Raw genomic sequence first — 25,017 nt, 5'->3', positions numbered from 1 at the left:
ATTGTTAACATTTCTGCTGCTGACACTGTCACACAGACACGTTTTCCAAGATCTTTAATTTTAAGCACCTTTGAGTATCTGATCATTGCTTGCTGCAATAATAAGGTCATCAACCCAAATAATCAACATCTCTCTGTCTGTAAATAAGTGTTTTTCATTGCAGTGAATCTGAATGTTTCATTTTACCAGTAATTTTTGAATTCTGATTAGAGCTGTATACTTTTAATTATAACTGTTAGTTTGTTTTCCCTCAAATACAGAAGTGAGTGACCCGCAGTGGTTAGAGCGGTTAATACAACAGCTAGTAGAGCAGTTCGTTTTCATGGAGCAAACAGCAACATTGTTTCACGCCGGCAGCCCTCTCCACACAAAAGGTGTGTTGATTGTAAACGTATTTACTTTAATGTATATTTGTTTGTTAATATGTTTTGCAGAGACTTAAAGTAACATAAGAATGGGAACTGATAGTTAATGATTAGTTACAGACATCTTACAGGTATTTCAGCTCTATGGTGGTGATATGTGGATTACAATGCTGAAGGAATCAAATCTCATAAAAACCATCAGTAAAACTTCATCCTTGGTCGGAGCGGCAGGCTACACTCTCATTTTCATTACTGTAAACACAATAGTCAGCAGGGTTCTGCACAATAAGGAATTATCTTCAATAAGGGAATCATATAACATTTTATTCCAACTTCATCCTGACTGTTTCAGACCATTAAGTGACTTATTAAGCTTACAGACTAATTTCTTTCCTGTCTCAGTCACCACTTCAAATCCTTCAGGTTGTTCTAAAAATACCTCACCATCGATAGGGGTGTGGACGTGTGATGTTTCACATCCATCTGGTGAGCTCACAGCCTCTTCCAGTGTCTTTGGCACATCAGAAACGATCCAGTCAATGTTCATGTTTGCTTGATCATCCTCTCATCTCATGTCACAGTCCTGATCCGTATAGGAGGTCTCCTTTCTCTTAGGATAACGTGCACCAACGCTACGTTCACTTTGACTGAAGTTGTGTCACAAGTCTCAATTTTAATCTCCTGTGAGATAATTGTTGTCAAATCTTGATTTGGTTGCTGACCTTCAGCTCTCTTTTGAGTACAATGGTTTCATTTATGTCTTCAGTTTGAGCGTCACATTCACTCTTTGCGGTAAACGTTACCCTCTCTGGACACGGGATGAGATATGCAGGACTATTTTTGTTGTAACCAACAAAAATTCCCTTATCAGGTGGATCCATCATCTTGTCATATTTATATGCATAACATTCAAATCCGAGAGTTGTCAGGTTTCTTTCCAGTTAGCATGTAATATGGAGTCTGCTCAACACGTCTGATGTAACATCTATTACGGATAATAGCAGCCGTCTGAACTGCGCATGTCCACAAATCTTTAGGCAGATTAACATGCATCGTGCCATTTCAAAGACAGTTCTCCATGTTGTCTCAGCTGTCCCATTCTGAAGGGGCTGAAGTTTCATGTCTAAGGTCATTTTAACTTATCAATAACTGGAACTCTTTAGACATAAACTCAGTTCCATTATCTGATCTTGTACATTTAATTTTCCCAAAAGGTGCCACATCTGCAATAAACTTCACTGCACCTTTAACAGTATCACTCTTAGCTTTCAGGATGCAAGTAAAAATAGCACCTGAATAATCATCTGTAAAACTATCTAAACCCAGCTGGTTCTACTGGTTCAGCCAGATCGGCATGTACAAGATCTAGTGCACCTTTAGCGTTTTCATCAGGATCTCTACTCCTGGTCTGAGCAAATTTACCCTTTATGCATCATTCACATTTCAGATCAGGCTTTTCAGTTTTACCTCTAATTTTCATTCCATCTGCAACTCTCTCCATCTTGGATTCATCAACCTCATCTGTAACAGTATTTAAATAGAACAGTCTGTCATAAACAGTGTCAAAAGCCGTACCATTTTTATAGATGAGACGGTTCTGTCCATCTTTGAAGATGGCTGTCGCTCCTTGGGTAGTTGCAGCTTTAACTGAAAAGATGTCCTGGGAAAATGGCGGCACGTATAAGGTGTCCATCAAAATCATCTCCACAATTTGGCCATTGCCGTTTCTCAAGCAAACTCTGCGGTGTCTTTCGTCAGCGCGATGCCACTGGCCCTGACGCCGTCAGCCAACTCCAAAACATGACTGAGCTTTAATAGTTGAGGAAATTATTGAATTTTGCAGCATGTGGCTCTTCACCTTCACACCGTAGATCTGGGCGTCGTCCATCTGCGTGGTCCTCTGAAGAGACGTCAGCTCCGGCTTTTCTGCTGTCATCCGCAGCATCTCGAATGACAAGGGAAAGAATCTTATCGTCCAAGACTTAAATTCTGCATGCGCCTCTTCATTTTTAGTGGCGTCATCAGGTTCTCCTTTCAATAATATGGTGCTCTTCAGCTCAAACAGACATAATTGGGCCAAAAACTGTTTCCCAAAACTCAGTTTTTTCATCTCCATCAAAAAATAATCAGTCCCATCGGCTTCCAAGCTCCTTTCTGGGCCCATAACCTGTTGATGCTGCCATCTTTAAAGGGCTGGAAATGCTGGTAAGTGATGGAGGAACAACAGTAGCCTTCAGCTACATTTGGCCTGAGTGCAGTGCTGACCAGTGACCTGTGGGCTTTTATTAGCAAATTGCACCCACCTGTGTAAATCTCCACCCACAACAGGAAGTCAGCAAGAACATCAACAATAAGATTCAACAGCTGCACTCGGCACACAGACAGCACAACATGGAAGCGCAGCGCAACGGGTCAGTCGACGCGCGTCAGTCTACAGATGACTTTAGTTGTTATAATGGGCGTTTATTGGCCCAAGCAATTACTCTGAATCCACCTACTTCCTGCCACAAGAACATATAATGATAAGACTTATACATTATATAAGGGGGCTTGGTGGAAATAAATTTATTTCCTGTTATTTAAATCAATAAGATGAAAGGAAACATGTGGCAGCTGAGAAGGCTTCTTCAGCTTTGGGATCGTCTTTTTAGTCAAGAGCTCAAACGTTTCCATTTTACTACATTTATTTTATGTAATTTGATGTTTTCATCCAAGACCATTGTGGAGCTGCTTTAACAGCTGAGTGGCTGAAAATTTTACACATCGATGGGACAGGAAGGGTGGCAAGAGGTCTAAGCAGGGTGGTAAGAGCCTTTGAGGACATTCATGATGTTGGTGGGGCCTGAAATGAAAATAAGTTTGGACACACAACACAAATTGTTGAACTGGCTAACTCCTTCAGGGACAGATTGTTGTATTCTAACTACACAAAGAAACGTTAAAGGAGATCTATCCACCCAGCAGATGTCAGTCTATAACCATCACAGCTCCCAACAAATTCAATATCTGCTGGTATTCAGTTATTTGCGGTTTTACTACCATATTTTCCAGACTATAAGGCACCTAAACCCTTAAATGTCCTCAAAAATCAGCAGTGCGCCTTATGTGTGCACTGAATTCCAAAATCTGTCCCCAACACAGAGACGTAAAGTGTGCAGTAGGTACGCTGGCAGCGATAAACCAATCAGAGAATTGTTATCAGAGTTCTGCAGCATGGCCTCGTAAAAACCAGGTAGGTTTTTCCACGCATCACCGTCCCTGTTCATCTGCGACTCCATGCGCGCCAATCTCACTGCTACTGTGGAAAAGGAAGCGACGCAAACTAATTTGGAGTTTGCCGTCATTCCGGGAGGATTAACAGAAGAACTCCAACAGCTGGACATCGGTGTAAACTAGGTGTTCAAAGGGAAGCTGCGAGCGGCGAGGGAGCGATGCACGGCAGACTGAACACACATTTACTGAAACAGGGAGGCAGCGCCGGGCGAGTTACGCCACCATGTGTGGATGGACTGTGGATGCCTGGGCTAATGCATCTGCAAAATCTGTTGTCTCAGCTTTCGCGAAAGCACCGGCATCAATGCTGAACAGCCACCTGGCAATGAGACTGACTCCGATAATGATGAGAGGGAACCTGGCATGTTTGATGGCGAAACATGCTGTTTAATTCAGACACAGAAGAGGAGGACTTTGAAGGATTTGTGGAAGAAGAATAAAAAATAACGTGAGTGTAGTGTTACATAGTTGAATAAAGTTCAACTAAACTTACTGTTTTGTTTCCGTTACCTTTTTTTTTGTTGACCGTATGTTTTAGCATGCGTCTTATAATCCGGTGCGCCTTATAGTCTGGAAAATACGGTAATTTAATGATGATGATTTGATGGTAAGACAAGGCGGCTTTATTCATATATAACCTTTCAGCCAAAAGCAACTCAAAGAGCTTATAGATACATTAAGATAAAGCATAAATCTATTTAGATTAAATAGATTTAAAATAAGCATCTGCACATCTTTAGTGGCACAATTTTTATGGTCCTTACTGAAAATAATTTATTTTTAATGTGCAAACATATATATGCACATTTTGTACAATTTATGGCACTCAAAGGCCAGACTTATGAAGAACTGAGAATGTATGGCAAGACGAATGCATTGAAGAGTAACATCAGAAGTGTGTGCCTCCTAACTTCTCATTATCTGGTGTCGTTCTTAAAGTGTGTGCTACTGTCAGGTACCTGGGACGTGATATAACTGATGATCTGACTGATAAAGACGTTTACAGACAACGTTTAATGTATGCACAAGCCAACATGCTGGTACGCAAATTCAGGATGTGTCTGAGTGAAAGTGGCTCTTTTTAAAGTATTGTGCGCTCCGCTGTATACTGCTCACTCATGGAGACAGAACAAGTAAAACAGTTTACAGAACTCAAAGTGGCTTACAATGATGGAGTGAGGAGTGATGCTGCTTGGGATGCCGAGACGGACGAGAGCTAAACCGTTATTTGGTGGTGTTGGTGTCCCCATATTTCATGCTGTACTACAAAACCTAATGTACAGATTTTCTTTTTTTTCTCATATGGACCTAGTTGTGTCTTTAACAGAGACAATTAGTTGAAAATGAACTAATGCAGATGCTGTCCATCCATCCATCCTTATTACCATGTGATTTCTTTAACAGTTGTGTTTTGCTGCTCATGATAAACCTTCAGAACCATGGATGCAACAACTTCATCCATCCATGAATCAAATGACCATAATAGCACATGTGATTTAGATGTAAAATCATACCACTCTTTCCTAGTGGTGGTCTACAGTCTGCTGTTTCTGGTGAGTACCATGTTTTTGGGTTGCACCAATCCAAATTAGGCAAAGATTATTCAGATGATTGATGATTTCCTCTGCAGGTGGGCTTGAGCCTCAACAGCTTCACCTTGTGGTTTCACTGCCGTGGAGCTCATGGACACGCGTCCAAGAGCTGGATGATCTACCTGAAACATCTGACAGCAGCTGACTTTCTGGCCTGCATCAGCCTCCCCATGCGCATTATTTACTACGCCAGCAGCTCATTCATCATCCACCTGCTCTACTGCAGCGTTGGAGCCCCGCTCTTTTTCCTGAATTGGGCTGCCAGCATCCTGTTCATGGGCTATATAGCAGCTAACAGGTATGTCACCTCAACTACCAACCAGATTGTTAATTTAGACTATTGTTTAAAGCACGGGTCCCTCAATATTTACAGCCAGGGTAATTAACTTGGATAGATGGATAAAAATGTGAATACATTTCTGGAGTGGATAATCTAGGCTAATGCTAGCCTAAATGTTATCATTAGTATTATGGCTACTTTAGCTTTATTGAACAAAAATATAAACGCCCCATGTAAAGCATATTTAGCTCCATCTGTACCAGATGGAGCTAAATAATTAGAGATAGATAATAAATTATCTGTCCCTAGCTTCATCCTCTTTGGAATAAAGAATGTGGCAACACTACAAATGACTTTCATCCTTTTAGCTGGAAGAAATATAAAGAGCCAGAACTAAGCTCAGCATCCATCTACAATGACTTTTTCCTTCATGCTTGTATTTAATTCTGCAGAAATTCAGGTTTTTACAAGATCCAGGAATCAAGACAATCCAATGAAATGTTCATGAATCCTTGTCCTTCTCCACAGGTACATGAAGATATCTTATTCCTCAGAAACCCACTTCCTGATGACTGCCAAAGCCAGCCACATCATCTCAATAACCACCTGGGTTGTTCTCCTGACCATGACAACACCTTACGCCATCCTGATGCTGATCAGCGAGGAACATCATGATGACGAACACAGCACGTGTGATCATCTGATCATAGAAACTGTGAAACTAATGCACACAATGAGTCATGTGTTTGCTTTCATCATCTTCCTGTCAGGACTCTCCTCTCTAATTTATTTCTACAACAGCGCCTCCCGCAGGGTGCTGGAGGTACAGCAGACCCAACTGGCCTCCTCCAACTCCAAAAGGCTTGTAAAGTCTCGTAGGAACATGTTGGTGTTGGTCATTGTGTTCTGCTTGTGCTTTGTTCCTTATCACATTGTTCAACTTCCATACGTCATACTTGAAGGAAAATGTTCAGTAGTGCTGTACTACATCAAGGAGTTTGCCGTGTTTCTATCAGTTTCTAACATCTGTCTGGATCCGCTTGCTTATGTCTTTCTTTGTAAGGATTTCAGGGCTCAGTTTAACCTGAAACAAATATTCTGTCCAAAACGGAAGAGAAACACCTGCAGTTTGGAGGCAAGTGTCAGTGGGGATCAGCTGAATACCATCAACACCTCCAGTCCCATCAACACCATGTCAGAGCTCCAGGGTCAAAGAGGGCAATAAAACGGGCACTGGTCAGAGTTCCTTACTGTTCATTTAAAAATAGCATGTGCAATGTGTGTGTGGGTACTAACTGTGTAAATAAGTGATATAAAGCATAACTGGATCATTTTTGAATAAGGAGGTTATTAGCTGAATCTGTCTTCCATTTACCTCTAACTTTCAGCTGATACACATGGATTTCCTGCTGTGGGCAATAAATGATTAACTTGTTCTGTTTATGTTTGTTTCATGGGACATCTGAGAGCATATAGAGAGGAGATCTATGACAATGTTTCAATTTATTTAATCAACTGAAACCCATATGTCCTGTAACAACCAGGAAGCCAGCAGGGCTTTTTTTGTCTTCTGTGTCTACAAGAGCAGATGAGAAACTGGAGTGTTTCCTGCACCAGAGTTGTTTCATCAAAGGATTGAAGTAAAAAATACGTGTGGGGTCAGTAAACAGACTTTTCATTTAATGTAAATACCACAGATAGACAACAAAACACATAAAACAAACATTGCATTGTATTTGGGGATGGTGAGTGTGTGTGTTCAGACAATGTTAGAGGTGAATGTTCTCCCCATAAGTGTGTGGATTCACTCCGGGTACCCCACCAGGCAGCCCAACCAGCATGGCAGGAGATGGTGATGGTCCACTTGAAGCCGAATCTCTGACATGTGGCCACCAGATGGCACTGTGCTGAAAGCTTCATTTACTAATTACTAGTTATTGGCATTTCTACATTGCTTCATAAGTGTATACATGTTTGTCCTGTGATCATTTACAGCTTAAACCAGGGTTGTTTTTATTCAGCACGCTTACGTTTAACATTTAATAGTAAACATGAGGGCAAACTAAATGTTCCTCTTGTCTGATCCTTTTAGTTTTGCTAAACACTAATTATACAAAAAAAGCAAATCAAAATTAAATAAAACAGCCAAAGTTGATCTCTATGTCTGCATTGCAACATAAAACTTCACCTTTATTCCACTGCACTTGGGTATGAAAAATGGTATAAATGGTAATGGTAACAAAGAGGTATAATCTATTTTAGCCAGCATGGTATTGCTGATAAATAATGAGTCAGATCTTTAGGTTAACACATTCGCCCACTAAAGACCGACTCCGTCGCTAAGCGGATGAGCTTATTGCTTTATGACTAGTGTTAGCTGACATTAGTGACATGAGTCCTTTTCAAAACATAAGAAAAATGCTGTGCTATGCATTCATTTTGGTGGTTTTCTCCCTCTGAGACACTCAAGAACTGCGGAAACCTAATCTAGAACAGTAATCAGGCAACCAATGACAGACCAGTAATCTGGCTTGAAATCAAAAGTTAATAATTTAATAAAATGTCACAACGTATCAAAAAGGGATTCTCTAAACTTAAAATTAGCACCACAAATGCTAAACTAAGAAAAGCAAAGCAAAAGAGTACATGTGACCATGTGATGTAAAAATTAATACTCATCTGGTTTCAGTTCATGTGGTCTGAATGGGAAGTGGACTGTTAGTCAGAAAACATCAAGGCTTCAACCATTTACTTCTTCACAAGAAAGCAGAAGATAACCAGGAAGCTTGTGAATAAGTTAATTTCATTTAAAGCAAGAAAGGAGCAGACACCGTTTTATCAGTGAGAAAATCTGTCTTTCAACATTGTTTCCTCAACTCTGAGGAGATGTCATGCAGACAGGAAGAGCCCTGAAGCCTCAGAGATTCAGCTTCTGGCGCTGAGACGACTGTAAGTACCTTCAGACAAAATCCATCTTGCTCCAGGTTTTTCCAGCTTTGGGATCTTTTTTGTTTCATTACATTTCCTTTACATATATTTAATGTTTTGATTGTTATTGTTATTAAGCTGCTCTAAAACACAAGCATAGGCAGAACATTGATGATCTTGGAGATTTCTGCATCTTTTCTTCATCCTATCAACGTTCAGGATCAAGGTCTGATATTTCTAGTTCAGAAAACTGTTAGCTGGAAATCAGTGGTGGATCTGGAAAATGTTATCTGTGCAGGGGCAAAGAAGGGAAGGGGGCAATGCTGGTCCTTCTCAGTGAAACATGTTGAAAATCCCCTAAATGTAACTAGATCAGCCTTGTTTCCATTTTCACTTTAGTTCAACTTTCTTAGTTATTCTAGTTTACTGTGTTTATTTCTTCTGTCTAGTTATTCTTTGCTATTCTAGTTTAATTATGTTACTTATATCTACTTATTCTTTAGTGTTAGATTTATTTCCTGTTCCCCGGAGTACTCTCTCTCTGTGTCTCTGTTTCACATTCACTCTCCCAGTACTTAAACACTTCTTGTCTTCCCACTCTTTACTGGTTTGTCCTGTTAGATCCTGTTGGCCTGGTCATGCTCCTTGTGCTTTTATTTGTTCCTGGTATTTTTTGTTCTCCCCTGGCTCCTTGTGCTCTCATGGTTTTTTGTAAGTCTTTGCAGATTTTTTCATTGATCTGCAAAATTCGATCCAGCGCCTCCGCCTGCTGCATTTAGGTTCACTCAACAAACACACAACATGACATCTAAATTTTTCAGCATATGGTTCATTTGTCAAAGTCTCAGTAAAGCCAGGTCAGTACTTTTACTGAAGATGCTCCCCATTTTCACCTGCTGGTGCCAGTAAGTCAGACGCCTTGTGAACCATTAACACACAGTGGTTGGCACAGTGAGCTTCTGGTGCAGGATCTCTGGGTTGATGGTTCAAGACCGAACAGGTCCTGGCGCACGCCATTGGGTGGTCAGTGTGGTGCGGGACGAAGTGAAATCCCAGGATGGCGGTCATCTGTCTCGTAAACAAACTGAAGGTTATCAGCAGCAGTTCTGTGATGGTCTTCGGACGCTTTATCAACATTTGATGACAGAATTTCATGACCACAGAGGTCAGGGAGACAGATCTTAAAACAACTGAGGTAATGAATGTTTGCAGACACTTTCCATACAGTCTCTGAGTTTTACTCCTCATCATAAACCTGCAGAACCATGGCAGACCTGGTAAGAGCGAATTCCTCAGGCACTGGGCCGAACAAAACGTGTGATTCAGTGGAAACATCATACCACCCTTTCCTAATACCGATCTACTGTCTGCTGTTTCTGGTGAGCATCAGGTCTTTAGGTTGTACCAATCCAATTTAAAGAAAAAAATAAGTTAAAGTTTTGGTTTCACTATCAACTCAATCATTTCCTCTGCAGGTGGGATTGATCCTCAACAGCTTCACCTTGTGGTTTCACTGCCGTGGAGCTCATGGACAAGCATCCAAGAGCTGGATGATCTACCTGAAACATCTGACAGTGGCTGACTTTCTGCTCTGCATCAGCCTCCCACTGCGCATTATTCACTACGCCAGGAACTCATACACCATTCACCTGCTCTACTGCAGCGTTGGAGCCCCTCTCCTGTTCCTCAACATGACTGCCAGCATCCTGTTCATGAGTTACATTGCAGCTAACAGGTACCGCACCTCAATTACCAGCCAGGTGATTAATGAAGAGTAGATTTAAAGCATGGGCCAAACATGCTCTGTTTCATGTTGTGATGAGCCATCAATGCTGACAAGTGAGCTAAATGAATAAATACATCAGAGAGACATAAATCAGGTAGTGTGGTAGTGTAGTTTACAAATCAGTTCTAATGATGCATCAGCCATTAGTCCCAGTTAGAGCATCATAACATCACTTGACAAACGTCACTATTGGCACCCTGATATGTGCAAGGGAGAAGAAAAACAACAACCATGGCGGACCACAATGAGGGTTGATAGAGGCACAGGTTGGTGCTTGTTTGTGCACAGCATCCACATCTACATCTGCAAACATTGAGAACTTCTTCCTCTCTTTTATGGTGGTTGGCAAAACAACGAGCACGCTCTTTATGTGTGATGTTATTGCTCCCTCTACTGCACATGTGGGAAACTTTCAGGTGGTTTGTGGTTCACACAGGAGATCACATATAAGTCACATGTATTTTGAAGTGTGAATGACCAGGCCAAAAAAATCCCATTAAGAAAAATTTTTAATTTGGGTCACTTCAGGTGGCAGTGTGAACGCAGCCTTAGAGCTCCAGTTTTACCTCAGCTCCTGCATTACCACCACAAACTGCAGCAACGCCATCATGTCTTCAGAAAAAAGATCAAACGTCTATCTTTCCTTAGATTCATCCTCCTGAGAAAACATTATCCTTGTTCTTCTCCACAGGTACATGAAGATATTTTATTCCTCGGGAACTCACTTCCTGATGTCTTCCAAAGCCAGCCACATCATCTCGATGACCTCCTGGGTTGTTCTCTTGACCATGATAACGCCATACTCCATTCTTATGCTGATCAACCGCACATCTCAACGGTCTGATCATGGCACCTGTGGTCATCTGCTCAAAGAACTCATAAGACCACTGTACCCAGCAAGTCATGCTTTTGCTTTCATCATCTTCCTGTCAGGACTCTTCTCTCTGGTTTTCTTCTACTATAGCGCCTCCCGCAGGGTGCTGGAGGTACAGGAGAGGCAGCTGGCCTCCGCCAACTCCAAGAAGCTTATGAAATCTCGCAGGAACATGTTGGTGTTGGTCAGTGTGTTCTGCTTTTGCTTTGTTCCTCATTACATTGTTCGAATTCCATACATCATAGTTCAAGGACAATGTTCAGCAGTGATGTACTACGTCAAAGAGGTGACCGTCTTACTGTCAGTTTTTAATATCATTCTGGATCCTCTTATTTATGTGTTTCTTTGTAAGGAGTTCAGGGCTCAGCTTAACTTGAAAAAAATATTCTGCATAAAAGGCAACAGAAACACCTCCAGTTCGGAGGCAGGAGACAGTGAGAATCAGATGAACACCATCAGTACCAGTGTAGCGCCCCGGGCTCAGTGAGGACAGAATGATAGACATGGGAATCATTGGTCCAGGTTGTTTCTGATTAAACATTTTCTAACTTTTTTTTAAATAGCTCATATAATATTAGTATGGTACTCAGCATAGATGCATAGAGGCTGGAAGAGTCAGAGGACGACATAAAGGTGGACGTGCTTTGTTCACATTCCACGTAGATTACTGCTTCATTGTGAGCAATGCCCTGAAAAAATGAATGATGATTAGCACTAAACTCCAGGTGCATCAAAGAGAAGTGCTACATCAGGCCATTTGAATCAGTTTACTCAGCGTGGTCTGTTGCGACCTGCTACAGTGAATGGAATAACATCCTTAACCCAGTCACTGTGCCTCTGCACAATCAGCAGGTCTAATTAATTCTGAGGGATGCTAATGCTCAGACAATGACCTGAGGGCATATCACGCCTCAGCAGACAGTAAGTTGACTTGTCATTGCCAAGCTGTAATCATGTGAACTAAGTTCACATGAAACAGTAGTGAGACATTTTTCATAGTGATGTGCCAACCTCTGTTGTTGGTTTTTGTTTCAACTCATAGTTTTAGATGACGAAATCACCACTGCATGCTTGTTGCATAGTGTTTTTACATTTTCCATAAATTTCACCCAAAAGTCAAATATACCTAACTTTCTGTGAGTACTGTGAGTAAATCTAGTAGCTCGTGTGCAAATTTGTCATATTAAGCATAAGTGGATGTACCTCCCACTGCTCTTGGTGGCAAAGAGCCTCTAAAAAGATGTTTAGTATGTGTGTAAAATGTAGCAGTGGGATCAAGAGCCATGCAAAATCAGAAACAGTTTGAAGTCATATTGCAACAATGGTCCACAGGGGGCGCACATTCTACTTCTAAAATAAGCTAATCATTTCTTATAATCTGAGTTTGCTCATTTTAATAACTATGTGTTGTTTTTTTATATGATGTAAATTTGCAATTCCTGTAAATATTCTTATTTTCAAGTTTTATCTTCAAGTTTTTATCTTATTACTTTTGTTGAAACTGAATGCTCCTATTTAACTTTAACTTGCCTCTGGTACACTTGAATTTTCCAATAGTAGTACAATAAAGTGTTATTTTGTTTTATTCCTTCTGTTTGGTTCATGGGACTTGTGAGAGAATATGGTGGAAAAATCTATGACGATATAAAAGTTTATTTTAATTCATCAGGACCCATAATAAATAAAATCCTAATGCAGGTCTGACAGATTTTTACTTCTAATAGCTGAGCAGACAATTAACGGGGATGTTTCCTGCATCAGTGTTGTTGCATCAAAGAACTGAAGTAATGAAAAAAAGCTGTACTTTCTTTAAGCATGACATATTTTTACAGTAGTTGTAATTAGAAATAAGACAGTCTTCTCAAATGTTCAGAGTTTATGTTTCAAGACAAAAGATGCTACGATCTAATTCATTGCACCATGTTTGGAGAAAATCAAACACAGCACCAACCACTAACACTGACCATAAGGAGGTTCCTGGTGGAGCACACACACCAGACAGACATTTTACTGTCCAATAAACGCAGCTAGTCCCAAAAATTAAAAATACTTAGTGTCACGCCTGGTAGGGGACGGGTGATTATTCCAAGTACCTCACAGTCATTAAGTAGACAATGAATCTGCAAACCAAAATATTCTGGAGGCCAGAATCCATCTATTCAACAACCAAAGCTTGGAACAAACTAGACCATAAACAGATAATCTCTGAAAGCAGTAGATAAACAAAATAATGGCAAAAAAAAAAAATGTTGCAACGGCCTAGTTAAACTTCAGAACCCAACCAGTCTGAAAGCTGTGGTATGACCATCTGAGCAGAAACCTCAACAAAATGAAGCAACTTTGTTGCTTCATTTGTTGCTTCACTTTGGATAAAAGAGAAAGTTAAAGTTCTTAACACCATGACATGGTGATACTTGTGTTGTTGCATTATTATGTTTTTTATGGTCTTATGGTTTTCATGTGCTGGTCCTCTCTTCTTTACATTGCAGTATCTGACTAAACTCAGACATTATGCTCATGTAATGTCATAAGAAGAGTCAGATATTAAATCCCAGATCATTCCCTTGTCCAAAAATGTGTGATCCAGTTTGTCTCTATTTTGCAAAAACTTATTTTATACAAACATTTCCTTGAGTTCCAATTCCTATACTTCAGTTTCTAACTGAAACATGAGTGCTTTAAAATTTTCATACATTCCTGTCTTCAAAAAAACCATTTCATTACATCCAAATCTGTAGCATCTTATACCACATTCTCTCTAATAGAGCTTTAATATCAGACATTGAATATATAAGAAATTAGACTATGCTGACATTACAGTAGTCTCAAATTCAGTATTGACAATTTATTAAATTATAATGTTTAAGGACTTCAGCACTTAAATCTTGGTTTTACTTTCACTCTGGGAATAAACAACATAATCTGCAAACCTTAACTTAAGTAATTAACCTGGGACAAATTAACATGCTTTGCAAAATACTTTTGCTTAGCACTTATTTCTTTGCAATTAGTTATCACACTTAATAAAACACATAACATAGCTTCACAAACTTTTACAAGATTGGAGGAAACCAATCTGTTTAACCCGATGTCATGCCTTCAAGACAATACACAGGGCAAACCTGACCCACCTCTACAGCCTGTTAGATACTAAGAAGGACAAATTAAACCACAAGCGTGCACTGCGCTGCCGAGTGGTGGAGTGAAACAAACAGACTCTTTTTAACATCAAAAACTGTTTTTCTCTAACACCCACACAGCTCAACTACACTTCTGAGTGTTTACCTGACCACTAACCTGATTTGACAACCGAGGCAGAGGGAAGGCAGATTATAGCGATTGTATGATTTCTCTTTTGTCTTTGGCTAAAGACCTCGTACCACTTCTCCCACTAGCGCTAGGCTGACGCGTTTATTTTGGTTCTGTTTACCCACAATGCCCTGCGCTGTATTCCGCTTCCTGCTTTTAGAGCGGTTTCCAGTTCACATCAACCGAACCCAGGCCAAAGTTTGCAGGCGGACTAGAATTCGCTGTTTTGGTACGTTTACGCATTCACACCTCTCCAAACAAACTGGACTTTCCAGGCAGAAGGACTGGAGTTGAATTAAAGCGGAGTGAACAAGACTGGTGTGAATGCATCCCTAAAGATGGGGTATGTAGCTTATTTAAAAAAAAAAAAAACGTTTTTTACATACTTAAAACTGTTACATGTTGCGAAAATTGAGGTCCTCTGCCTTCTCCTAGATCTAACTACAGAGATACACAGCTCAGTCAGAAACAACCAATCAGAGCCAGGAAGAGAGTCTTATCGCTGTCAATCAACCTCGTGTACATGCTGCTCACACACTCTCTCTTGCTTACTGCTATGATAGACCTTCTCCATATCAGCAGAGCATGTTGTGAATGATCAGGTTAGTTAGCATGATCACCGATGACGGCGGATAGACGGTCTTCCTGGAACAGTAGGTTGTTTCTCCTCCATTAGCACATTTTGCTAATGGCGGAGCAGAAAGAAATAGGTTTACTGACAGCACCAAGACACTCCTCTGATTGGCTGTTTTTGGTTAGGAGTGGAGCATTTCTTCAAACGGCAATAATAGCTCAGGAGATAGGTGGAGGATATTGATCTTTTCACAGATTATCTGTCGTATTAAATTATCACAACATGGCGACAGTTTTAACTCATAAAAAATATTTATTTTTGTAAAAGTTACATTCTGCAGCTTTAAAATCAGTTGCTGATTGGTTGTTTCAGTTATCTCTGGACATAAACACTGTAGGATATTCTATCTTTAGGGAGTCTGGGCTTCGTTTAGCCTTTTAACGTCATATTTCCAGGAAGCTCAGAAGAGATTGACCTCAACAAACCACTCTGGTTCCTGGAAAAGGTTCCTGAGGTGGGAACTTCGTAGAAGAGCTTATGCTCTTCTATGCAGAGATGGAGGCAGGTGGATCATGTGGTGTGGTGGAGTTTGTCAGACTGACGGTAAATGTGGAAGCTTGTTGTGGGTAATTGGCTGAGTGGAGGCACTTCAGGCTTGACGGCTGTTAACTTCCTCAAAGCAGATTCCTCAGATGACATCGGGTTAAATCTGTACCTACACCATCTCTGCTTCTGTCTCCTCTTCAAAAGGCTTTTCCTCTCTCAAACCAGAGCTTGGTATCTTTATGGCATAACCTATTGCATGTCGGTGCTCAGGCATCTTCACAGTAGCCAATGTTTGATTTCATAGAATTACCATCCCTGTATCCAAGGAAATCCTATAAAACATTATTATTCCAGTTCAGAGGACTCAGAAAGTCCTAGTGTCTTCATGTCAGATCATGCAACTTCTGTTCTGATGAGTAAAACATTAGAACCTGGTCCAAGACTTTGCCCTTTACCAGTTCAACAGTCATCCATTTATTGTAAATATACAATCAAAAGCTCATCTGCGTTGAATCAAACTGACTGTGAAAAAGCTCCCATCTCTTAGAGGAAATGGTCTTTGTTGGTGTCAGGTGGTTTTTAATGAAGTGGTTTATATGCTCAGTTCATCCCAGAGGAAACCAACAATGGTTTCTAATTTATTCATTTACCTTAGAAACCCCACAGAGACTGGAGAACTTCAACTTTTCTAAAATATACAAAATCATTTTGACTGATTAAAAAGTAAAAGTTCCTCTTTTCTGCTCCACACTAGTCTGTTTTGCAGAAGAGTCTGGCTGGGTAACAAAGATGTTTACAAAGCACAGATATTGTAAAAATAACTTTGCAAATTGTGGTATTTGAGAGGACATACAAAGTAAATGTCAGGCATGTAAACTGCTGCTGCTCATCTGATGAGGTGAGATGCCATGCCACAAAGCAAACAGGAAGTGAGAAGTTTCTCTTCTGATACAAGCCAAAAACCCAACAGGACTGCAGGCTAAAGGCTAGCAGCCGCTAACTTATCTCAACCAATCAGAACATAGCAGGTGTTTGCTGAGGGAAAGCGTCAGACACTTCAACAGGATCTGAACTGTAGCAGAGTAACGGCTTCTCCAGGTAGATTTTCAGTTTTCTGAGCAGAAGTGATGCAAAGGCTGAGCAAACATCCGATGGGTCGTTTCTAAAACCCGGATGAAGTACCCGGTTCTGAAGGGGGATCAGGAAGAACAAACGGACCTGTAAGTACTGAAACCATAAAAACCAGCTATAGGATCCAGTCTTTATGGTCTCACCTGCCTTTCAGTTGGAGTTTGGTTATTTTTTTATGCTAGTTTGGAGCCTGGGTTGGTTTCCGTTGCAGCGTTTCTTCAGCAATCACAGTTCTTCATTAAAAAAAAAAAAAATATATATATATATATCTTTAAAGACAATAAATATCAGCTCAGTTGAATTTGGATTAATTTTTTTGCTTCACTTTTTTGTGCTTAATTTTTTTTTTTTTACAGATTTTTACAATAAGTGATGAAGGCATTAAGATGATGACTTTTCACACCTCATTTTTGGTCACTGGCATCTCTTGCAGCTTTTTAACCACAAAGAAAAGCTGGGTTTCACTTTTAGTCATATTTCACAGTAACCATTAGGTGGTCACAGATGAGTGGCATACTCTGACTTGCTCTTAAGAGGCAAATAAAATTGTGGCTTCATGTCTGACATGAGCTGCCGCCATTAACGGAGCACTATTACATGTTTTCCAGCCACAGTCAAGTAGTTATCTCACCTCCAGTTATAAAATATTCTGCATATCAACTGATGACCGTGGAGGTGGAAGGAGATCCAATACGTAGAGAAGTTTTTTTTATACATATAAGAAAAAGGTTTTGTCAGCTCTAGTCACTTTTATTTGACAGCGGTCAGACAGAAAAGCAGGTTGTGAGAGAGGGAGAAGACGTGACAAAGTCATCGGGCCGGGACTCGAACCAGCAAGGACTAAGGCGCTTTACCTCACTGCTGATATGTAGAGGTTTGGTAGAAAGATCCAGAGTTGGTGTGGAAACCAAAATCAGGTGACTTAAAACTGGGAGGCTTCTGAAAGCACAACGTCTGAACTGGAGCAAGTGGAAAAGGACAGCTCTTTTACAAAAACAAGGTAGAAGGGCTTGAAGCAAAACGACACATGGGTTTGACTCTACTAGAGAGACTGATCAGACAGAAGGACAAGTCGTCTCAAAGCTCCTGAAACCTCAGCAGACCATGAGATGATTGTGGGCAGGTGTGGAGTCTCCAATCCTTCAGCAGAATCTCTGGCCAAGGAAAGATCCACACACCAGGATACATAACATAATTAGAAATATCAAAGGGGGAGCTGCAGAGGGTTTGGCTGTGCTTCTTTAGATGAACAAAATCATTTACTTTCTTGTCAACTTGCTGAGGTTTTAAGAAAACATCTTCCTTACAGAAACATGTCTACACCAGCGTCTGTGACCACAGCAGTCAGCAACGCCTCAGTTTCCAACCAGAACATGACCAATCCAGCCTGCTGTGACTTCATCATCTTCATCCTAGTCTACAGTGTCCTCTTTCTGGTGAGCGCCTTGTCTTCTGACTGTCTTCAAAGATACAGTCCAGTCCAAACCAGAGTTTCTAACGTTTTTCTCCCCAGGTGGGCTTGGTACTCAACAGCTTCACCTTGTGGTTTCACTGCTGCCAACCTCAAAGAAACGCCTCTAAAAGCTTGATGATCTACCTGAAGAACTTGACAGCAGCCGACTTCCTTCTCTGCCTCAGCCTGCCACTTCGCATCATCCACTATGCAACCAAACCTGCCACCATCCACCTGCTCTACTGCAGCTTTGGAGCCTCCATACTGTTCCTCAACATGTACGCCAGCATCCTGTTCATGGGCTACATCGCTTTGAACAGGTACTAAAGTTTCTACCAGATGACTGCTGCACCTCTGTGTTCTTGCTTAAATACTTAGATATTTGGGGTGTTTAGAGTAGCTTTAGTTCATTGTGAAACTGATGATTTGTTTCAGAAAGAACCAATTTAGCGACCCTCTCTGTCTCTAGGTATTTTAAGGTGGTCCGGCCTTTTGGAGCCTTCTTCCTGCTGACTAAACGAGCTGCATGCATCACTTCCATGACCACATGGGTCTTTCTCCTGACTCCGATGACAGCGTACTCCACTGTGCTGCTAAAAACCCTGAAATCTAACGGGTCTGAAGACCGCTGTGAGGACCTGCACAGTGATTCCGTCAAGCTGATCTATAGAACTCTTCACATCGGTGCTTCCGCCGTCTTTCTGTTGGTCTTCTTCTCAATGGTTTTCAGTTACTACAGTGCCTCTCGCAGGGTGTTGCAGGCTCAGCAGAGACAGTCCACCTCCTTCAGCTCCAGGAAGCTTCAGAAGTCTAGGAGGAAAATGTTGGTTCTCATCTGCATCTTCTGCATTTGCTTCATTCCTTACCACCTGATCCGACTCCTGTATACGTTTCTGGAGCAGCTGGGCTCCTCGGACCGGGTGTTTTACTACCTCATGGAGTTCACCACCATTGTTTCAGTTCTTAATGTCTGCCTGGATCCGCTTGTTTACTTCGTCTTCTGCAAGGATTTTCGGGTACATCTGAGGCTGAGCCTCAGGAGTTTCAGAGTCAGAACGGAGAATGAGGCCAGGAGGAGCAACGAGGAGCAGCTGAGGAGCATTAACCTTAACCATAACGGGACCCTCAGCACATCATCACGGTCAACTGGTGAGGTTTAGCGTGTTAAAGATCAGAGGGTTCAGACTCAGAAAACTGATGGAAAACTTATTAAACTGTGCAATTTGTAGTCCTGAAAATGACCAAAACTGAAGCTTATTATGTTTTTGTTTATATGTAACATTGTTTTTCTTAGTTTGTTTTCAACCTTGTAATAAAAGGAATTAGAATCTTCCTGTTCACTTTTCAGCTGTCTTTAGCTGATCTTTAGTCCAGTCTTCAGTTTTCCTTTTCCTCCTTCACTTCCTTGGAGTCTTCCTTCTCTGAGACCAAACCTACAGCTTTCAGTAGCCTGAGGATGCATTCAGACAGGAATGCATCTTCAGGAAGCAGCTGACTGTCTTTAAGGAGGAATCTCAGGCCCACTTGTTAAAAAAAACTATCCCAGGTTGATAAAAACTGCAAAGCAGACCGTACCAAGATTTATATTTTTCCCATTATGGAGACAATTCTTGAGAAGTTGTTAAGAAATATATCCATCCATCCGCACTGATCCAGACTATGATAGCAACAGGCCCAGGAGGAAACTTCGGACATCCCTCTCCCCAGTGACATCCTCCAGCTCAATTTGGGGGATTCCAAGACATCCCCAGGCAAACAGGATATGTAATACCTGCAAGAAGGTTTTTTCTCCTGGCGTCTCCTCTGAGTGGGGCTTACCTAGACAACTTCCAAAAGGAGACACCATGGAGCCATCCTGAACTGACTCAATGTGAGAGGCAGCACATGACAGAGCTCCTCACTTTTTCTCTAATGCCTAGTTCACAGGACAAGATTTTTATACCGATTTTTGGAAGGATTTTCCCCTTCCAACAATCTTAAATATGCCCTGATTATCGGGATGGCTCTCAACATATTTTTCTTAAGATTTTCCTGCCACTTGTGGTATGTAAAGAGTAATCTGATCCGACCTGAAATGGAGGATATTGAACATGTTGGATTGTCTTGGCCCAGATGGTATTCCACAAGGACAAATGAGAACACAGCCGGTTGAATGTGACAGCCAATCAGAAGGCAAGGTGATAGAAACATGGAGGGGAATCCTAACTACACCAAAGACAAAACAACTGCCAGAAAGTCTGGTGGATGTTGGAGACATCCACCAGACTCTTGAGTCCCAAAACCTCACTCAAGAGGTTTTGGGAGATTTCCCGTTTGACATCTGAATGTTGGTGAGTGAAATCAGTTTTTGTGTGGTATGTTATTCCTGCTGTGTGGCTTCACACCACACAATGTAGGATCAGTCATGTTATACCAACAATTTTTATCATGAGGTCTCTAAGATTTTGAAAATCACCTGACAATTATAAAACTTTGCTCAGTCATAAGGCTCAGAAGTAACCACAACAAATCGCTCTCAGAAAAGCATTTTAAATATGTTGTATGAAACTGCACAGTTATATACAAGAGAAACTACAAAGTAAAATGTAAGCACTTTGGTTCCCAAAACAAAATTAAGTTGGACGCAGGTTTTGTCTCTATCATCTAAAATAAATGATAGATGTATTGCCTGCAACTCTAGGCTGAACTACTTAAAAGGGATGTTTATTTCTGGAAAGTAAAGTGTCACGATTTGTGGTTGTTGGTGGTGGTGAGAGAGACGCCGGGGAACCCAGGTAGTCATGATGAAAAGTAATAATTTAATGAAAAACCAGGAGGAACAACAAAAAATCACTGGCAGCACAGGAACAGAACACAGACGTGAGACGAGGGGGAGATAAGACGACGATCCGACAAAGAACACTGACAACAGGTGGGACTAAATACACTGGGAGGGTAATCACAGGAACGACACACAGCTGGGATCAATCAAGACAGACTCAGGGGAAAACAGGACTAGACAGACACAGGGGAAAACAGGACTAGACAGACAGAAACTACACAGAAAACACAGATCCTAACATAAAGCTTAAAATGATGTTTGTAAGAGGTGCTATGAACAATGTATATGGGTGAGGTCATGTTGAAATCCAAGCTTATTAACTGGAACGATGCTACCTCTGGTCAGACATCAAAATACATGTATTAATACTGCACTAGTTAAGTGTTGATCCGTTACTGCTTTGTTATGACGCACCGAGCGGCTAACGTTGCACCTGTTGTACCGTGTAAAATCAATCCCAAGGATCTTCTCTGAAGTGCAAATTCTGAATTCATTCTATTCAAACGCAACCACAAATCCAGTAACTCAGAGGTAGACGGTAACAGTGTTAATAATGACTCCGCCACAGCGGCTAAAAACATGTAAGCCCTTCCAGTTTCAACACCAGTCTGCTATGAGGCCACAGCCCCATCTAGTGACCACACCCAAAGATACACATATTTGACTCCGATACTCCTAAAACACCAATAAAAAATATTTAGATGTGTCCCTTGGCCTACATTCTTGAATGAAATGGCTAAACTGCCTCACTAGCATGCAGTCAAGCTGTACAGAGCTCTGTTAAAGAGCTGATGTTGGAGCCAGGTGTGCTGAAGCAAAGAAACATCTGCAAGTTGCATCTAAAATCCCCCACAATAATAACTTTTTCAGTATTTAATACTAAATCAGATTTTTTAAAATCTGACATCTGCTCTAAGAATTGAGAGTAAAGGCCTGGTGGGGGATACAAAGCAAAAGCAGTTTTAGTGCTTCACAGTTTAGACGTTTACTTCTCCTGCCCCACTAATCTGAGGAATATTTTTTTTTTAAATTAAAAGATGTCGACTTATTTATGCAAATATATAACAAAACAGTCGGATTTTGACAAATCACTAAGTATTTAAATAGAGAGATCTTATGTTTAATTTACCTCATTTAATTGTTTTATATTTCTGTCTGCTGGGGTATTATTTTTAAATTATTTATTATTTTAAATGGGATTTTCATAATTTATCCCTTTTATATTAGTTGTTAACCTATTTAATTTTTGGTTATAGGCATCGCAATGGGGTAACTGGAGGATAACAGTGCAGAAGCTCAATGCTGCTTCCTGGAATCCACGCTGGTTCTCACGGTTTTGGAGGTCAAATAAATGAGCCCACATTCCTAGAAAGAAGCGCATCTCTATCGAAAGTGGGCTGGAATTTATGGAATTTAATTTTGTTTTGGAAAATGTACGAACCAAATCACCACTAATTTTAGTGATCTCTGATTTGGATAACCAGGTCTCATTATCTGCAGTGTGAATAATGATCTTACTGAGTGAACACTTTACCTTAGCCATAGTTGCAGGTGAATTTGATGTCGCTCATTCTGGCCCCTGGCAAACAAGATTTTTATACCAATTTTTGTCCCGAACGCAGCATTATTCTAATTTTTTGCACTCTAATGCAAAAGATATATATATATATATATATATATATATATATATACATTTATAGTAATAAAACACAATACATACCTTAACATTATTAAAATTATGCATTTTAAGGTAACAAATAGGAGTGCATAAGTAGTTTGTTAGCCATGTAGCTAAAAATTTTACAATTCTGATAATATATATATATTACCTGTTTTATTTGACTCTGAAACTCGTGGAAGAAGCATGTTGGCAATTTTAAGCACGTCAATAAAGTTTACAATAGTAAAAGCTAGCATAGCGGCTAACAGACCCGCGAGGTCGATGTGAACTCACCAGTAAAAACACACTGAGGAAAGGTAGGGAACCTATCGTCAGTCCTCTGCTCGGCTGTTTCACCAGCTACCCAGTCTTCACACAAGGTTTACCGCAAGCTTTTAGCACAAAAAACACAATTAATATCATATAGTTTTGAATAATTAAAGTTAGTTTCATTAATTTAGTCGGAACCTTACCAGAGGTTAGCAAGCTGGTCTCATCAACCTGACTAGCTAACGCAGGGAAAACGCAACTAAGGGCGGGACAATCAATCTGATTGGCTGAAATTTGCTAAAGCCACTTATTCTATTGGCTGTTAAGCTCTCTAGGAGTTTTACATTTTATATTATTTTTTAACAATTCCTTTAAGCTTTTAACAGTTAGATTGTATGGGTTTTAAACTTTAATTTGAAATGTATGATTTTGTAACAGTTATCAGTTTTTATGACATATATTTTAATATGGGCTACATAGTGGGTCCAGTTGTGGTCCAGACTGAAACCTCTTTCAGCCCACTGTGTGGATTTACTGCAAATTAAATAAGTTCTTCACTAAAACCAGAGTCAAATCTGCCAGCTGTTCCTTGATTAGTCTGTAGAGGTTATTTTAAACATTGATGAGATGTAATTTCCTGTTATCCATTAGCTTTCTGATTGGCTGCTGCATCTGCATGACAAAATCCCATTGTTGCTCCCAACATCCTGCTGAAATAATGTTACTGTAATGTGACATAAAAGCATCTGACACATCTTGTATTGTTCCTGTGGTCAAATATTTTTGGCATATTAGGCCTGTTGTGGCAACAAATTTTGCTGGACAATAAATTATCGTAAAAGTTATTGTGATAAACTATTGTTTCAAAACCATTTTCGAGTAATATACTGGCAATGGCATGATAATAAAGCAAGACCACATTCTGAAAGATGAATAAACTCCAAATTCTAATGAATATTTAACACTGGAATATCCAAATAAACAAAATAATAGAAACAAGTAAAATGAATTATGGAGCCTCTGTAAACAAAATTAACCTTGAAGAAATAGCTAGTTGAGACCAAAGCATCAGACTGAAGACGTCTCTCATCCTGTTTTTAGTAGAAAGAAGGAATGAAAGAAAGAAAAGAGAAAAATGATAAATCATGCAAATGGAAATCATGGAATTCATTTTTATTTATCATGTGATTTATTGATTTATTGCTTATTATGACAGGACTTATATATATATATATATATATATATATATATATATATATATATATATATATATATATATATATATATATATATATATATATATATATATATATATAAAAGAAAGAAAACTCACAAAAACCTTTCCAAACTGTCATTTTTCTTATGAGTTGTAGTTATTCAGAGTCTTTGACTTTATTGTTTTATTAAATACAGGAATAAATAAAACCTTCATAAATCTGAATCGTTCTGATCTTCAGGCTGCTGATGAAATCAGTAAATCTGACTTATGTTACATTTATCATAGACATAAATCAGTTTTACTCTCTGGAACCACCACAGAGTAAAACTGATGACATAAGAGCTACTGGTCAGGTAAAGTGCATCTGTGCTTTTATTTTGAAGGGTCTGATGTTGTTTGCTGTGAAGACCCTGACTTCCTCATTCTGAATCGGGAGAGACCTGAAACCAAAAACACAGGAAGGTGACGTTACAGGTGAGGAATGACAGGCCTCTCCGCTCAGAAATCCAAGATGGTGTCGCCTTCAGCTCTGGCCACACCCACTCACCTGGTCATGGCCGGATCCCCTGGCCCACAACCAACCCCACCAGGGAGTTCAGGATGTTCAGCCCGCAGAGGACGGCCTGCGCTGCGCTGCAGATCGCCATCATGCTGAACAGAACCACGTTCCACTCCACCACCGACTCCGGCTTCAAGCAGATCCCCGACCACATCGACTGGTTGTACAGGTACCCGGCGTGTCTGCAGCGAAACCGGGTCACACGGGGTCAGAGGCCCGGAGCGCAACATCAGGACTGAGACCACACCATCAGGACTGAGACCACACCATCAGGACTGAGACCATAACATCTGGACTGAGACCAGCCTGCAACATCTGGACTGAGACCATAACATCTGGACTGAGACCATAACATCTGGACTGAGACCATAACATCT

General features: G+C 40.4%; 4 protein-coding genes across 8 annotated transcripts in view; 3 read left to right on the top strand and 1 right to left on the bottom strand.

Moving 5' to 3' along the window:
* Positions 1-260: 260 nt before the first annotated feature.
* On the top strand, positions 261-6,947 carry LOC103153000 (P2Y purinoceptor 14-like). The gene is made up of 4 exons (XM_007573750.2): positions 261-374; positions 5,043-5,191; positions 5,269-5,528; positions 6,039-6,947. The coding sequence occupies exons 2-4, from the start codon at positions 5,078-5,080 to the stop codon at positions 6,733-6,735; spliced, it is 1,071 nt and encodes a 356-aa protein (XP_007573812.1). The 5' UTR covers positions 261-374; positions 5,043-5,077; the 3' UTR covers positions 6,736-6,947.
* A 1,248-nt stretch (positions 6,948-8,195) lies between these two features.
* On the top strand, positions 8,196-12,507 carry LOC103152958 (P2Y purinoceptor 14-like). Its single transcript, XM_007573672.2, has 4 exons — positions 8,196-8,459; positions 9,700-9,817; positions 9,914-10,173; positions 10,916-12,507. Exons 2-4 carry the CDS (start codon positions 9,704-9,706, stop codon positions 11,583-11,585), a joined length of 1,044 nt encoding a protein of 347 aa, XP_007573734.1. The 5' UTR covers positions 8,196-8,459; positions 9,700-9,703; the 3' UTR covers positions 11,586-12,507.
* Positions 12,508-14,994: 2,487 nt separating this feature from the next.
* Positions 14,995-19,722, top strand: LOC103152956 (P2Y purinoceptor 14-like). Its single transcript, XM_007573669.2, has 4 exons — positions 14,995-16,747; positions 17,968-18,094; positions 18,172-18,431; positions 18,581-19,722. Exons 1-4 carry the CDS (start codon positions 16,701-16,703, stop codon positions 19,269-19,271), a joined length of 1,125 nt encoding a protein of 374 aa, XP_007573731.1. The 5' UTR covers positions 14,995-16,700; the 3' UTR covers positions 19,272-19,722.
* A 4,490-nt stretch (positions 19,723-24,212) lies between these two features.
* The window catches only part of LOC103152957 (transmembrane 4 L6 family member 5), a 3,504-nt gene continuing 2,699 nt past the window's right edge, over positions 24,213-25,017 (bottom strand). For all 5 annotated transcript variants that reach the window (XM_016661580.1, XM_016661581.1, XM_007573671.2 and 2 more), the window contains 2 exons: positions 24,629-24,822; positions 24,213-24,521 (listed from right to left, as the gene is read on the bottom strand). In XM_016661580.1, coding sequence (XP_016517066.1) covers positions 24,633-24,822 — 190 coding nt within the window. In that variant the 3' untranslated portion in view covers positions 24,213-24,521; positions 24,629-24,632. The remainder of the gene's footprint in view (positions 24,522-24,628; positions 24,823-25,017) is intronic.

This window comes from Poecilia formosa, unplaced genomic scaffold (genome assembly GCF_000485575.1).
Source record: "Poecilia formosa unplaced genomic scaffold, Poecilia_formosa-5.1.2 Scaffold337, whole genome shotgun sequence".
Classification (NCBI taxonomy): Eukaryota; Metazoa; Chordata; class Actinopteri; order Cyprinodontiformes; family Poeciliidae; genus Poecilia; species Poecilia formosa.
Note: the sequence above shows the minus strand (reverse complement) of the source record. Positions and strands in the feature narration are given on the sequence as shown.

Excerpts from the sequence above, each read along its gene's own strand:
- LOC103153000 (XM_007573750.2), top strand. The coding sequence starts at position 5,078 with ATGGATGCAACAACTTCATCCATCCATGAATCAAATGACCATAATAGC. Across the intron at positions 5,192-5,268 it reads TCTACAGTCTGCTGTTTCTG|GTGGGCTTGAGCCTCAACAG; the intron begins GTGAGTACCATG and ends TTTCCTCTGCAG. Across the intron at positions 5,529-6,038 it reads GGCTATATAGCAGCTAACAG|GTACATGAAGATATCTTATT; the intron begins GTATGTCACCTC and ends CCTTCTCCACAG.
- LOC103152958 (XM_007573672.2), top strand. The coding sequence starts at position 9,704 with ATGGCAGACCTGGTAAGAGCGAATTCCTCAGGCACTGGGCCGAACAAA. Across the intron at positions 9,818-9,913 it reads TCTACTGTCTGCTGTTTCTG|GTGGGATTGATCCTCAACAG; the intron begins GTGAGCATCAGG and ends TTTCCTCTGCAG. Across the intron at positions 10,174-10,915 it reads AGTTACATTGCAGCTAACAG|GTACATGAAGATATTTTATT; the intron begins GTACCGCACCTC and ends TCTTCTCCACAG.
- LOC103152956 (XM_007573669.2), top strand. The coding sequence starts at position 16,701 with ATGAAGTACCCGGTTCTGAAGGGGGATCAGGAAGAACAAACGGACCT. Across the intron at positions 18,095-18,171 it reads TCTACAGTGTCCTCTTTCTG|GTGGGCTTGGTACTCAACAG; the intron begins GTGAGCGCCTTG and ends TTTTCTCCCCAG. Across the intron at positions 18,432-18,580 it reads GGCTACATCGCTTTGAACAG|GTATTTTAAGGTGGTCCGGC; the intron begins GTACTAAAGTTT and ends CTCTGTCTCTAG.